Below are 15,775 nucleotides of genomic sequence, written 5' to 3'. Positions count from 1 at the left end.
AAGTCTAGTTTTGGTGGGGCCCAATACTATATTCTTAGGGCCCAAAATCTTTAGCTGTCTAGTTTTAGGTTTTTGTAGTTTTAGCTTAGTTTTAGATTATCTTAGACTGTTTTAGACTAGTTTTAGTTTTAGACTGTGTAGTTTTAGTTTAGTTTTAGTCTATACTGACGGAAAGTTTAGTTTATCTTAGACTGTTTTAGACTAGTTTTAGTTTTAGACTATGTAGTTTTAGTTTAGTTTTAGACTATGTAGGCCAGGTGTTGTATTGTATTTGTTTGTGGTGGATGTTGTATGCCTGTGAACAGGTCACACTTGAAAATGAGCCCTTGGGGCTCAATGTGTTTTTACCTGTATAAATAAAGGTTAAATAAAAAAATAAAAATAAAGTGTCGGGTCAGCTTTCTCAAAAGAACTGGTGGGTGATAGGAAAGGGAGACGACCTGGACAATGTAGGAGTTGGCTCAATCCAGAAGATGGCAGTCGTGCAACGTTAAGGATGTTATAAAGCCAACAGATGAAGAAGAAGAAGAAGATTTTACGCAAGACTTTTACGCAAGACTTTTACGCGGGGTTGAATGACAGTCAGACAGAAGTTGTAGTGACAGTATACGTCTAGCTGTAGCAACGTAAACCAGTCAGTCTTCTCCCAGAAACCGGTGGTTATTGGATTTGTTGGTGTTGTTCGAGGGTAGTTTCGCCCCTGCCTGCCTCTCTCCTCTCTGCTCCACCGGGGTCAGCTGAAGCTTGCAGGCAACAAGCACGACAGACATACTCTGGAAAATAGATATAAAAATGCCTCCCGTCGACACCGACACCGGGCGGAAAGAAATACAATCTCGAATAAAGGAGCTGATCGATTCAAACTCAGTCGTTGTATTCAGTAAAAGCTACTGCCCCTTCTGTGTGAAGGTAAGTGGGAAAGAGTTGAAAGGTTTTTCATGGTAGCCTACTCTATTTAGCTAGCTAATTCAAGGCAAGCTAATGGTAATGGTGATAGTAATTTCACATCGTTTTGCGCTGAATCGGTCAAATGTGAAACTCTGTATTCTTGTATAACAACATGGCTAGCTAGACACAGACCCTTAACTTGTTTCCAATTCATCACATTGGTTTAGCTAGTTAGCTAGCTACCCACAGCACGACTCACTTTGGCCAACTAACGTTGATCTGAATGACCTGCTGACACCACTGGCCTGGTGGTTACCTTGGCTAGCTTTAAGCCTTTGTTGCTTAAACTATTAAACTATTTAAGCCTTTGTTGCTTAAACTATTAAACTATTTAAGCCTATGTTAGCAGCTATCACTGTTTCACTATCACTAGTTCAACCCTGGTGCTATGTGAACTAGTTAGCTAGCAGAACAAACCATTCATTCCCTTTAAATGGTTTGACATACATACCTGATACCAGTCTGACATTTGTTTGGGCTGAGTTAACACAACCAAACGACTAGCTTAGTTACCGTGGATGTGAGATCAATATTACTGTCCATAGATCTGAGCTAATGATGAAAGATAGTTTAAAAACTGACATGATTGGGTTATTTGTGTATTTTTTTTTTTAATGTTTATGAATTGCCAATAGGCAGCATAATTTAAAAAACATACTTTAAAACATTCCATGTCGCAACTCGTTTAGTAGACTAAACATAGAATTGAAACTATCTCAATATTATTAGAATCTACTGTTAATGCACGTGTGTTGTTTGTGGTCTGTTTCCAGGTGAAGGACCTGTTTAAGGAGCTGAATGTGCAGTGCAGTGTGGTGGAGTTGGATCTAATTGGTAAGGAAAAGAATAACATGATGAATGGTTTTCATAGCTGTACTGTCTGTATGGTTGTGATAAGATATTTTGGGTTCACGAGATCAGCGATAAGCAAGGTGCTTTCGTTGATATTTGTTTTCAAGTAGATAAGATGTAAGTGTCTATTTGCCATAGTTAAGTTGGCCATCATGAGTTAAAGGGTCATCGTGGAATGGTCTTTTGTCCCAGTTTAAAGTACAAGATGCCTTGTGTAATACTGCACAATCACCTTCAGAAATGTACACAGGTTAGTTCTGCATAGTCATGCTGTCAATGCTGATTATTTATAGCTATCCCTAGTGCAAGGGTGATATCCAAACCCTAAAATAACTTGTGTTCCACCAGTCATATTTGAATGTATCTTTAGTATGGTTGCTTTCAGACCCCACAATCAGTATAAGCTAGGGATGGTTATCTAACATAAATATTTTAAGTTCCCTAAACTCAGTTTATCATGATGGGTTGAATGAAACATAGAAAGGCCAATGGGATGTCTCCCCTCCACAGATTAACATTGTTGTCCAAGCCAACATGTTCATGTTTTACCACTAAATGCATTGTCAACTTTACCTATGGGCCTTCATGAAATGTGCTGAGTCACTCCCATGACATATCTTGGCATGGCACCATATCTCTGTGTTTTCTCTCTCTCTCTCTCTCTCTCTCTCTCTCTCTCTCTCTCTCTCTCTCTCTCTCACACACTCTCACACACACACTTTCATTCTTCTCTCTACTCTTCTTGGCCATTTTATCTCTCACGTCACAGCTGCTCTTGTGTAAATACACACTCAAGTAATTACACTAGGAGAGCAGCGATTGTAAACACAAATGCTGTGTTTGTTTCGAGAGCATACTAAGTACATTAATACATGTTGAACAGCATGTTGGTTTTGGCACTTTGACAGACAAAGTGAGTATATTCATTATGGTGGAATGACTGTCTAACTTAATGTGAATTGGTCCACTCTTCTAACATCCAATTGTTATATAGAGGATGGATCCTCTCATCTCTATCAAGAACTGCTGCTTGAGATGACCGGGCAGAAAACTGTGCCCAATGTCTTCATCAACCAGACTCACATCGGTGGCTGTGATAAAACACTGCAGGTAAGGAGCAGTGGAGGCTTTAGAATTTCTCTCATTTTCACTATTTGAACTCGCCTATTGGACTTATTTCCTTAATTGACATTTGTGAACATTTAAAAGTTTCTCCAAATCATACATTTTATTCTATGTATGAAGACATGTTTGTTGCAGGTTGATTCGGTATTTCCTCCTTGTTTACTGCTCTGTAATAATAATAATATTACATTAGACTTATATAGCACTTTTCTAGACACTCAAAGACGCTTTACAAACTAGTAGTAATAATAAAAAGAAACAAAAGGTAAATAGAAGAAAGTATAGGGGCCTAATTAAGGTAGTGCTGGGGACACATGGGAAGGAGAGGGTTAATTGGTGAAGGCGAGCTTGAAGAGGTGGGTTTTGAGGGCCTGTTTACATGTTGGGAGGGTGTTGGCCTGTCTGATGTGGTTGGGGAGGGCGTTCCAAAGGGACGGGGCTGCGGCTGAAAAGGCCCCATCACCCCAGATCCGGAGCTTGGTCCGTAATAGAACGTAATCGTCTTTTGTCCACTTGCCAAAAGCAAGAGTTGAGTTGACCTATTTGAGTCAAGTGCAGTTAGAGCCCAATGCCACAGCCAAATTGCTATTTACATAAAAATGCTAGTCCCCACTCCTTCCCACATTGATACTCAATCAGCTCTTCGCAGTGTTTTTGTTTTGGTCTTTAGAACACTGGTTGTAACTTGCATATGGTGGCCCTTTGCCAGCATAACACACGTCTGGAGTGTGATGATGCAATGCAACATTACCACATGTGCTGTCCTCATAGAACACTCTGGGAAACATGAATGGCCATTGTTAAAATACAGCAGTAGCGATAAAAACAGTTCTGGGAGTTGAATGTGTGTGTGGGAGTCCTTCTTGCAGCATTTTGTCCTTTTGCCCAGCATGTTAAAAATGACTTGTGAAATCTTGGTTGGTTATCGCTATCACCATGGATACTCAGTCCTCTCTCTTCCCCCTAGGCTCACAAAGATGGCGTTCTACAGCAGATGCTGTGTGGGGAGAACGAGGTCTATGACTTCGACCTCATCGTCATCGGGGGCGGTTCGGGAGGCCTGTCTTGCTCAAAGGTGAGTCATGTCTCTCAGAACTGCAGAGTCACTTCCCATCTTCTGTCGGAGACTGCAGACCCATCTCTTCAGGTTACACCTTAACTTCTCCTCCTGAGACATCCACTACCTCCCCCCCGCCCTTGTACTGTTTCTCCAGTGTCTATTAAAAAAGTAAAAATAATAATTATTTATTTCTTCTTCGATCACGACGATTGCCAATGGCCCCTGGCCTGAGCTAGATTACTCTTCCTGCTACGACTGGTGAATTGACGATTCACTTGCTTAGTCAAATGTATAGATTGTAAGTCTCTTTGGAATACGGCGTCTGCTAAATGCCGTGAATGTAAATGTCACAGATCTCCAAACAAGCACAACCTCTGATCTCTGACGTATGGAGGATTCACCTTCTTTTGACCTATTTTTGTTTCATTCTATAAACTACTGACAACATTTCTCCCAAATTCCAAATAAAAATAATGTTATTTAGAGCATTTATTTGCAGAAAATTAACTTATTTGCAGATTGAACTGGTCAAAATGACAAAAAAAGATGCGGTGTTTTCAGACCTCAAATAATGCAAAGAAAACCAGTTCATATTCATTTTTATACTACACACAGGGTATCCGCGGTGTCTTGAAAAATATTAAAAGTTGATAAATCAAGACCCTTAAGTATTAAAAAGTCTTATCACGGTTTCATGAGGTCTTGAATCTTTTTCTGAATTAGACTCTGTCCAAAGAGTTTGAGTCCTAAAAACTTTTAGTCAAATGTATTCGTTTTATTAAAAAAAGAAAGATGAACCGGAAATTCTGTTGTATGATAGTGGTCTAGTCTATTGCAAACTAAAACTGTTAAGTTAAAGGTGTCACTGATGTAAACGGTTACAGCTCGAAGTGGCGGTGAGGTCTGGAAAATTATTGACAAGGTCTTTAAAAAGTCTTAGAAAGGTATTGAAATTAACCTCAAGCTTCCTGTATATACCCTGTACACAGTACTAATGATTTCGTTTAAGTTCAGAAATATTTGGTGGAATAACCCTGATTTTCAATCATAGCTTTCATGCGTCTTTCACATTGATTGCTGTTGCGTGACTTGATGCCACTCCTAGTGCAAAAAGTCAAACAGCTCAGCTTTTTATGCTGGTGTGTGACCATCCATCGTCCTCCATCACATTCCAGAGGTTTTCAATGGGGTTCAGGTCTAGAGATTGGTCTGGCCATGACAGCATCTTGATCGGGTGGTCCTCCATTCACACCATGATTGAACTGGCTGTTTGGCATGCAGCATTGTTTTTTCCAGTAGGACAATCCTCAGTTGGGGATTGTCAGAGCAGATGGAAGCAATTTTTCTTCCAGGACAACCTTGTACGTGGCTTGATTCATGTGTCCTTCACAAAGACAAACCTGCCCGATTCCAGCCTTGCTGAAGCCCCCCCAGATTATCACAGATCCTCCACCAGATTTCCCAGTGGGTGAGTGACACTGTGGCACTGTAGGCCTCTCCAGGTCTCCGTCTAACCATTAGACGACCAGGTGTTGGGCAAAGCTGTAAATTGGACTCATCAGAGAAGGTGACCGTACTCCAATCTTTATGGTCTTTTGCAAACCTCAGCTTGGCTCTTCTTTGCTTCTCATTCATTTTTCTAGCTTTGCACGACTTCAGCCCTGCCCCTAGGAGCCTGTTTCCAACCTTCCTCCTCGCCTTGCACTTTACCCCAGCTGCTGTTTCCCATTCCTTTTGTAGGTCACTTTGTTGAGTGACATTTGAATGAGTTGGCGGTCATCCCTGGTCAGTGGAGAGTCGTTGCCCTCTGCTGGTCTGTAGTTTTGTTGTCCCCAAAGCTTTGATGTTTGATGTCCGCTGCTTGACCTTGATCTTAGGCCATCTTTGACATTTTAAGGATGGAAGCAACCTGACGCTCACTGTATTCCTCTGCCAGTAAAACCAGAATTAAACCCTTCTTTTCCTTACTCAACTCTTTGGGCATGGTCAGACAGTAGTTCTTTTTTGATTCCAATTACTTTTGAGGTACTACTAGCACTGTTTTTGCAGGTCATCACCTAATCAGTACCTCACTAAGTAGAAGGAGGTGTGCCTGTGTTAGAATTCAAGACACTGGAATGGAATGGCTGCCATACATGGGATCTAAGACATATTTGGAGTGGTCTCTTAATTCTTTCCAGAGCTGTATATCACAGTTAAAAATCTGTGATTGGTTGTCAATTCTGAATTGACAACCAATGCATGACCTGAGCTAGTTAAACAGTAATTGTCTCAATGATGTTTCATCAACGTATGTGGCCCTGTTCTGCTTCTATTTGGGATAGGAAGCAGCCGTGCTTGGGAAGAAGGTGTTGGTGCTGGACTATGTGGTGCCCACCCCGAAAGGCAATACCTGGGGTAAGTAGCCCCCCCCCCTCTCTCCTGCTCACTCTCATTTCACTCTTTACATCTGGTGACACTTGGCAAATAAGTTCTGGAATAAGCCTTGTCTATGACATCCTGAAGGACAGCGGTTAACCCTTGATGATGAGAAGAATGGCTGAACGCTGCATTCATGACTTATTTAGTGCGGGGAGAGATTCTTTTGTATTACCAATCTTTCATTGTTGTTCCAAAGAAAGTGTTTAGATGAATGTGTGTGTCCACGTCTCGGCCAGGTCTGGGGGGCACGTGCGTGAACGTGGGCTGCATCCCCAAGAAGCTGATGCACCAGACGGCCCTCCTCGGGATGGCCGTGCAGGACGCCCGCAAGTTTGGCTGGGAGTTTGAGGAGTCCGGTAAGAGGGGTGGCGCCGACTGTCCTGGGTTAAAGGTCAACTGGAAGATGAAGAGATGTGCAATTGTAATTATTTCTTAGGGAATTGTTTTAGAAGCTTAGATGGACTACTTTAGAATTTTAGAATATAAACTTAAAAGACTGTTGACCTCTCAATCCGCTGCATGATTGCAAGTCACTTTACAATCCTATGTCCTTGTTTTTCAATAATATGTTGCCTCAGAGTAACAATCGTAACTTTTTTAGCACCTAACCGTGCTAAAACAGTGTTGTTGTTTTTGTTGCTTAACGACTATGAAGTAAAAATGGTTTCACTTTATATAGCGATTCTAATCTTGGAACCTGGCGTGTGTTGTAGTGATTGTTGACACTCTCATTCTCTGCTTTAGTGAAGCACAACTGGGAAACGATGAAGACGGGTGTGAACAACTACATTGGCTCCTTGAACTGGGGCTACAGGGTAGCACTGCGCGACAAGAAGGTCAACTACGTCAACTCCTACGCAGAGTTCGTCGAGCCCCATAAAATCAAGGTCAGCAACCTAGTCTAACCACCGCTATGCTTCTAATGGGCACTCTATGAATATTACCTTTTTCATTTCACTAACCCTCTAGACCCCATAGTGGCCATCGACGGCCGTTCTGTATTTTACTATAGTGCCTGCGGGCAGCAGTCACTTTCATTCTTACAATTAAGTAATTTAAGCATTCAATACTTAAACCATGGAAGGTAAAATCACTTAAACAAAAATATATCACTCTCTACTTTAACATTTGAGCGGAAAAGACAGGTTGTCATAGGAAAAACTAGCTTTTTCATGAAATGACGATACCGCATCAAAATTTACTGTTTATTTTTGTCTGACGTCGGGTCTATCTTCCCGTTTTTTCTCAAAGTGTTCAGTGTAACAGATATACAAGAGGGAAAAGTCAATCTTGCAATTGACATTGTTGTTGTGTGCCTCAGAAATAGCTAATGTGTCGCTACTCAAAGGCAACTAGCTACTGGCGCTAACTGCCTGCAGGAATAACCATGTGAAAGTGACTAAAAACTAAGCTAGCAAAATGAAAGTGAAATCCAGTGCGTGTCAGGGACATGCATTAAGGTGTGTCATCCAGGGTGGTGACTGGTGAGCCTACAGCAGCTGTTCTGAAGGATTGGTTGCATAGCAACCAAACACTGAATTATTTGAGCCACATTCATGGAACAGAACTCGACCTGAAATTATTGCGAATTATCAAACCAACTCTAAATTAGCTCTAATCGTGCTTCGTGGAACAGCCCCCTGGACTCTCGGGCAGTGTGGTGTTGACACTCTGGCCTGTCGTGGTTCACCATAGAGGAACATCATCTGTTCCTCCTCTGTCTGCAGGCGACGACCAAGCGAGGGAAGGAGACCTTCCACACGGCGGCCAAGTTTGTCCTGGCGACAGGCGAGCGGCCCCGTTACCTGGGCATCCCCGGAGACAAGGAGTACTGCATCACCAGGTGTGTTACACACACACACACACACACACACACACACACACACACACACACACACACACACACACACACACACACACACACACACATACAAGCGTCCCTGAAGACCAAGTACATAGCAGGCTTTTAACCTCCATCCAATTACCCTGACTTCCACTGAGGGGAGGAGCCTTGTCTTACAGCTCATTATTGCACAGTGATCATTGAGGAACAATTTGGGTGTTTTTATTTTATTTTATTTAAAATGTCATCAGAGCTTGTTCTCTGTAAGCGTTTACACCCATACACACACCCACACACATTCTTGCCCGTATCTGTCTAAGCACAGATGTATCTAAGATAGTGGCCTAACCCACATGACTCAGGTATCGGCCCTGGTGACCACCCATGTGACTACCTCCCCTGTAATGGACCATTCTTATGTAGATGTTGTATTATGACTAAATAAGGGGGGAGGGGGTAACTTTGTACCTGTACTGGCGTGCTTTCTTGGCCAGGTCTCCCTCGAAAAAGAGATTTTAATCTCAAGGGACCTCCTGGTTAAATAAATCAAATCAATTAAAAACAGCAAAGTCTGAACACAAGTGGCCTGGATTTATGGCTTGTCTTTCTTTTCAAAAGCATTATGGGTTTATTGGAGATGATTCCTACTCTGGCTGAGCTTCTTGTGTGTGTGTCTGTCTGTGTGTCTGTCTGTGTGTCTGTCTGTGTGTCTGTGTGTCTGTGTCTCTGCAGCGACGACCTGTTCTCGCTGCCCTACTGCCCCGGCAAGACCCTGGTGATCGGGGCGTCCTACGTGGCCCTGGAGTGCGGGGGGTTCCTGGCGGGCCTGGGGCTGGACGTGACGGTCATGGTGCGGTCCATCCTCCTGAGGGGCTTCGACCAGGACATGGCCAACCGCGCCGGCGAGCACATGGAGGAGCACGGGGTCAAGTTCCTTCGGAAGCACGTCCCGGTCAAGGTGAGAGAGAATGAAACCTTCTGCGCCCTTTAAGCGTTCCTCAGCTGTGTGGCAATCAAGGAGGGTCCATTACTTTTTATGACTCGGAAAACGCCTCGGATGAATTGCTCTGTCTTCATGTGGGAAGTTATGTAATATCTCGCCATCGGGAAGAGTTCAACTCTTGCCACCAGTTTAAACCAAACCATTGAGGGGATATTGTCTTGTATGTTTACTGAATGTGGTTCAAAGTAACACAATGTGGTTTAAAACCTAAACAAGGCTTTTCGGGAAGTTGCCTGGAAGACTTTTATTTGGATTACAGCTACTTTTATTTACGTGTGTGTGTGTGTCAGGTGGAGGAGCTGGAGGCCGGGACTCCAGGGAGGCTGAAGGTCACGGCCAAGTCTACAGAGAATGACGAGATCTTCGAGGAAGAATACAACACCGTACGAATCTCCCTAAAAATATATAATGTTGTATATATATATGTTACGGTACATGTGGGAATACGGTACATGTGGGAAAACTAGGGTTACGGTTAGGTGCTACGTCGACTTGGTACATGCTGGCATGTCTAACCCTAACCGTAATCCTAACCCCAACCCTACCCCTAACCGTAGCACCCTAGCACCTAACCCTAACCCTAGTTTTCCCACGTACCGTTTTCCCACATATACCGTAACATATATATATATTGTGGTCCAATATGAAACTAGTATGTAGGTACTGTTGCCATAGGAGCTGAATGTGCTTCCCTAGCCAGGAGCCTCATGGTTAAGCAGGTGTCCTCCCTGTCCTCCCTGTCCTCCAGGTGCTGGTAGCTGTGGGTCGGGACGCCTGCACCGCCAAGATCGGTCTGGAACAAGCTGGGGTCAAAGTCAACCCCAAGTAAGTTTTTTTTTCTTTTTTTTTTCTCTCTCTCTCTCTCTCTCTCTCTCTCTCTCTCTCTGTTCCTTCTCTTTTATTCATCCATTCAAACACTACTGTCACCAAGGAGATGTAGGGACAGGAGGTGTGTGTGTGTGTGTGTGTGTGTGTGTGTGTGTGTGTGTGTGTGTGTGCGTGCCTGTACCTTTAAGACTCCAGTCATGGTGATTCAGCATTATTGCCTACCCACGGCTCACCACATGGGTGTGTGTGCCTGGTTCACTTTGGGACGCTCGTGTCTCAAGTGTTCTGGCTTCTTTATATACCATCGAACATGGGGGTGTCACTCTGAATGGGTGAGCTCTACAGAAGGCCATAAGGATTAACAAGCGCATGAGCCAGGCTTAAGAGTGTGCTATGCTTCAGTCATATGACCCCACTAGCATTTCCATGAGCCATCACACGGCTTAAGATGCACTGGGTTCCCGGGGGTTTCCCTTAGGTTGAGTTACATTAGCTGGGAGGAGGGCGCGGGGTGTTATAATGAATAAACATAACATTTCTAATTATTTGCACGACTTGAAGCATAGTTAATTGTTATCGCGTGATATCCTCTGGCTATTCATCATGCTGCAATCCACTGAAAATGGTTGTGTGTGTTTAGACGAGGCACACCCTGTTCTGACCTCATCATTTGCTCATCATTGGTGATTTCTGATCCTGATTCTGTCTCCATTGTTCACTGAGGAGCATTTGCAACCAGCCCTGACCATTGTATCACCCATGATGACATACACAACCAGCCCTAACCATTGTATCACCCGTGATGAGAGACAACCAGCCCCGCCCAGGCCTGTTCTCCTGACCATCATGATCTTTCAGTTTCTAATCAGATGTTGTGATGGTATTATGCACTGTGAAATTGCAGGGCTCATGTCGCAGTAAGATGAACAGATTGACCCGTGCGTTTTTTTTAAAACAAACAGAAGACGGTAGTGAGAGATTGCGCCCCTCGCACCGCCATCAAACTCTGTGTGACGGCAGCGTATTTTTGGGAGACTGAACAATGTGACTGATTCTATCAAATCTCTTAAACGCTAAGCTGCACCTTCCCAGTCCTCCTCCTCCTCCTCCTTTACCCCCCCTCTCAATCGCTCCCTCTCTCTCCCCCCACAGGAACGGTAAGATCCCGGTGAACGACGAGGAGCAGACCAACGTGCCTCACATCTACGCCATCGGAGACATCCTGGAGGGCAAGTGGGAGCTGACGCCAGTGGCCATCCAGGCCGGCAAGCTGCTGGCCCGGCGGCTCTTTGCCGGAGGCTCTCTCAAGGTAACCTGACCAGGGTTCCCACGGTTCCATGAAATCCTTGAAAGTTTGTGAATTTGAGAAAAGAAAATCAAGGCCTTAAAAGTTTTTGAAAATTGACATGGGTCATTGAAAGTGCTTGAATTCTCCCCCCCCCCCCTCTCTCTCTCTCTCAAAAAAAAAGAGACAAATAGTATTAATGAACCGTGGTTTAACCTTGTTTTAAGCCCTGATTACTCAAATTGAAAAGCAGAATTCAATTGACTGACAAAATGATTGCATGGCAATAAACAATTATTATTCTTTTATTTTATTGTCATCTCCAGTGTGACTACGTGAACGTGCCGACCACAGTGTTCACCCCCATGGAGTACGGCTCCTGTGGGCTCCCTGAAGAGAAGGCCATCGAGCTGTACGGCCAGGACAACCTGGAGGTAAGACCCATTCTCTCTCTCTCTCTCCCCCCCTCCCTCCCTCCCTCCCTCACAGTCCGTGTTCCACTCTTGTATCATCACGCTGGGATGGGATTTCAAGTGCCATTGAACACGGCACCTATTAATGAACTCACCACCAGCTCCCAAGTTCCAACCGAACAGCGATTTAAAGACAGTGTTCACAACCCCGAGTGTGACTGACGTGCTTTCTGATGCTCTGATGCTGTTTGTGTGTGTGTTTTTTTTTCAGTGATATAACTCTCGGGTTAACTCTATGGGTGCTTGTGTTTTTTTATCTTTTAAGTATGTTTGTCAATCATTAAGAACACCAATGTGGATGCCAGAGCTCACCTTAACGCATGTCCCTTCCTGCCGGTGTAGGTGTACCACAGTCTGTTAACGCATGTCCCTCCCTGCCGGTGTAGGTGTACCACAGTCTGTTAACGCATGTCCCTTCCTGCCTGTGTAGGTGTACCACAGTCTGTTAACACATGTCCCTTCCTGCCTGTGTAGGTGTACCACAGTCTGTTAACACATGTCCCTTCCTGCCTGTGTAGGTGTACCACAGTCTGTTAACACATGTCCCTTCCTGCCTGTGTAGGTGTACCACAGTCTGTTCTGGCCTCTGGAGTTCACCGTCCCAAACAGGGACAACAACAAATGCTACTCCAAGATCATCTGCAATAAACTGGACAATGTAAGATCATCCATCAACTGTCCAGGCTAAGTGTGTTCATGTCTCCAGTGCTTGCACACCAGATACCTACGTCACGCGTTGCTCTGGTTGTGAGTTGGCAGGGATGTCGAAAGTGCTTCCTCATAGATCGCTTGTGCCCTGTGCAGAGCCAATATTGTATATGTTCTAGGGCTGCGAACATATATATATATATATATATATATTATTATTTTTGTCAATGGTCTCTGCAGAATAAAACTGTAAATGTAGAAAGCCGGTTTGAGTACAAAGAATCCGGTGTAATGTCTTATTTAGTCTGTTTGAAATTTAATTTTACAATTGGATGGTTTCAAGGAGATTCATCGGCCATCGGTTGGCTGATAGGAATGAGAATGCGCGCTGTCTAATAAAATGGTAGTACAGATACGGCTGTCTGTCTTCTAGGGTAAGACAATGCTCTAAATCTGTCTCTAGCCAAGAGGCAACGTTAACCTTTCCTCCTCTCTCTCTGTGTGGGCAGGACCGCGTGATTGGGTTCCACTACCTGGGTCCCAACGCTGGAGAGGTGACTCAGGGCTACGGCACGGCCATGAAGTGTGGCCTGACCAAAGAGCAGCTGGACAACACCATCGGCATCCATCCCACCTGTGCTGAGGTAAATGCCCTCGTCTTAATGCCCCTTTGTGGATCTGATAGAGCTTCACTCGATGGATATCTTAACTATTTATTATTATTATTATTATTTATTTAAATATGTATATATTAATATTAGGGGTGTAGCGGTACCGAAAGATTCCGGTTCGGTATGTACCGCGGTTTTGATGTCACGGTTCGGTATGTTTTCGGTACATATATATATATGGCTCTCTGCCTAATCTAATGACGATGTAGGGTAAAGTTTAACTTTTTATTTTTAGCAGCCGCTTTTATCCAAAGTGACTTACAATTAGAGATGACAGGGACAGTCTCCCTGGAGTAACTTAGGTGTAACTAAGTGCCTTACTCAAGGGCACACTAGTAGTGGTGTTCCCAGGTGGGATTTAAACTTGGGACTTTCTGATAACCAGTGACAAAAAAAAAAAAAAGTGACAGATGTTTTTCTTCTTTCTCCTCCAGATCTTCACCACCATGGAGGTGACCAAGAGCTCAGGCGGCAGCATCACAGCATCGGGCTGCTGAGGTTAAACCCTGCTGGTTTAGCGGGCTGTCCTGTCCTCCATCTTAGATCTCTCCATCTCTCTCCCCCTCACTCTAAGCCTTTCAGCTCTGTGTGAACATGGCCCCCTCCAGATTCTAGACAACCAATAATTTCTCAGGAAAACCAACAAGAGGATGCGGGAAGTTGAATTCTCAACTTACAAAACCACTCATTGGGAATAGGGGTGGGGGTAAACTGGGTCAATGTTTAACAATTGAGCCCAAAACTGCACTGAGAGGGACCTGTAGCACAGATATGAGGTGAATGTGAGGATAAGAGGAGGTGAGGTGGTTTCCTATGGGACAGCCTGCTAAACAGCGGGGTTACTCTGCTGATGTTTTTTTAAAAGGCACCTGGCGTGTCTTCCTCAGAGGAGTGCCACATCTCTGGATGTAAGCGCTGTTTTTGACGTTCTGGCCCGTAACCTTTCTTCTGAGGTGGGCGAGGACTGATGTTCCTCTTTTGAAGGCACCAGGGTGTACCTAACCCTTCGTCCAACTCCCCAACATGAAACACTTTTCACACACATACGCACATACGCACACACACACACACAAACACACACACACACACACACACACACTCTCACGTATGAAGACTCCTGGAGTATAAAAGATGGTAACTGCTGTCACACGACTGGAGTTTGACTGAACCGATATAATGTTCTGAACTCTGATCCAGTGTGTGGTTCTAATGCATGGTCAGTGTACTTTGGTAGAAGTGAAATATTATGTCTAACATGTTATCTTTACTTTTGTCATCACGTCTCTTTTCTGTCAAGCCATCAACATTCCAGGCATTATTTCTCTTTAAAAATATATATAAAAAAGAATTGAGGTTTTATGTGTGGCTATAAGCAATGTGTTTACTCAACATCGCTCATTGTGTCGCTCAACCTTGCTGCTTCTCTACGTCCGGGGTTGTCAGCCTTAGATTAAAGACAGCTCTCTGTTCAAACTTCTACCAAAGTCTTTACCAAAAAAAGGTGCATACTGTCAAAGTCGAGAACAGGGCTCAGAATCAGATACCACTCACATCTGGGAAGTATTTGACGAAAAAAGGTCAGGATCATGTTATGAGTTAATAAGCTAATGTCAATCGATATCCCTAAACAACTCCTGTACTTCCTTGGTAAGGTATAAAGACCCATTTTAATCAGGCATGGTATTACTGACACGGCAACTTTGATTCTCTTTCGAACCACGTTTGAGTGTTTATCAAAGTTACCTCCTGGCCTTGATCCGGCTCTGTCATTGAGACCTGGTGTGTGCTGCTGCTTGGGAATAGACTTTCAGTTCTAACCGTTAGACTTTGAAGAATGAATTATACATTTACACAACGGACTGTACTGAATGTTTTTTGTTCTCAGAGAAAAATGGGTTCAAACGTTTTAAGTGGAGAATTTCAAATGAAACCTTATTTGTATCGGTTTTGTTCATGCTGTTTGTTTGCCTCTGCATTACACGTATGTCAGATGTATCCAGTCTTGTAGAGCACAGTATTTATGAGACTCTCCTTACTGAAACTACTGTCATTGAGCGGTGACCCCTACTGCTTCACTGGTATCATATCACTGTTTCTACTTTAATTATCTTCCAAGACTTTAATAAAAAGTATGTAAAAGCTGGTTATTTTTGCGAAATCTTTGATTTTCTCACTGAAATGTTGAAATGCATGTTTTATGTATTATTTGTTCTGACAACAATGGTTTAGGCCCTATTGAAAGGTTGAAAAAGACAACCTCTGGCTCTGAAGTATTCGAGCTATCAGTCGGCAGACTCCAGACATGCCTGTTCGTTGTAGTTACAAATCAAGTTACAAAAGTGACGAACGTCTGGTTGCTTCAAAAGGGTTTATGGTGTAATCGTATGCATGCAAAACATCAATGGCAGGTTTACAGGGGAAAGAACAGGGAAGTTGATAGTGAGCATGGGTTGCTAAGCAACCTGCTTTTCAATTTCCTGAGATAAGGAGTTAATAGTTCAACAACTACACATCGGTGTGAACAGCGTCTTATCGGGCTGCCCTGACATCCGTTTTTCTTGGAAAGCATAATCAACGCTTTCCAAGAAAGTGCAGGGAGTAGGAGTGATTTAATGATG

At 43.6% G+C, this 15,775-nt stretch overlaps 1 protein-coding gene across 1 annotated transcript; it reads left to right on the top strand.

Annotated features, from left to right (window-relative positions):
• Positions 1 to 627: 627 nt before the first annotated feature.
• txnrd3 (thioredoxin reductase 3) lies at positions 628 to 15,302 on the top strand. The gene is made up of 16 exons (XM_080545465.1): positions 628 to 909; positions 1,722 to 1,782; positions 2,795 to 2,910; positions 3,893 to 4,000; positions 6,310 to 6,382; positions 6,643 to 6,762; positions 7,151 to 7,293; positions 8,134 to 8,249; positions 8,982 to 9,207; positions 9,543 to 9,635; positions 10,001 to 10,077; positions 11,233 to 11,389; positions 11,692 to 11,799; positions 12,401 to 12,496; positions 12,996 to 13,130; positions 13,592 to 15,302. Exons 1-16 carry the CDS (start codon positions 793 to 795, stop codon positions 13,652 to 13,654), a joined length of 1,809 nt encoding a protein of 602 aa, XP_080401591.1. The 5' UTR covers positions 628 to 792; the 3' UTR covers positions 13,655 to 15,302.
• The last annotated feature ends 473 nt before the right edge of the window (positions 15,303 to 15,775 follow it).

The sequence above is a fragment of the Nansenia antarctica genome (assembly GCF_963989245.1).
Source record: "Nansenia antarctica genome assembly, chromosome: 15".
Lineage (NCBI taxonomy): Eukaryota > Metazoa > Chordata > Actinopteri > Argentiniformes > Microstomatidae > Nansenia > Nansenia antarctica.
This window is presented reverse-complemented; position numbering and strand designations above follow the sequence as displayed.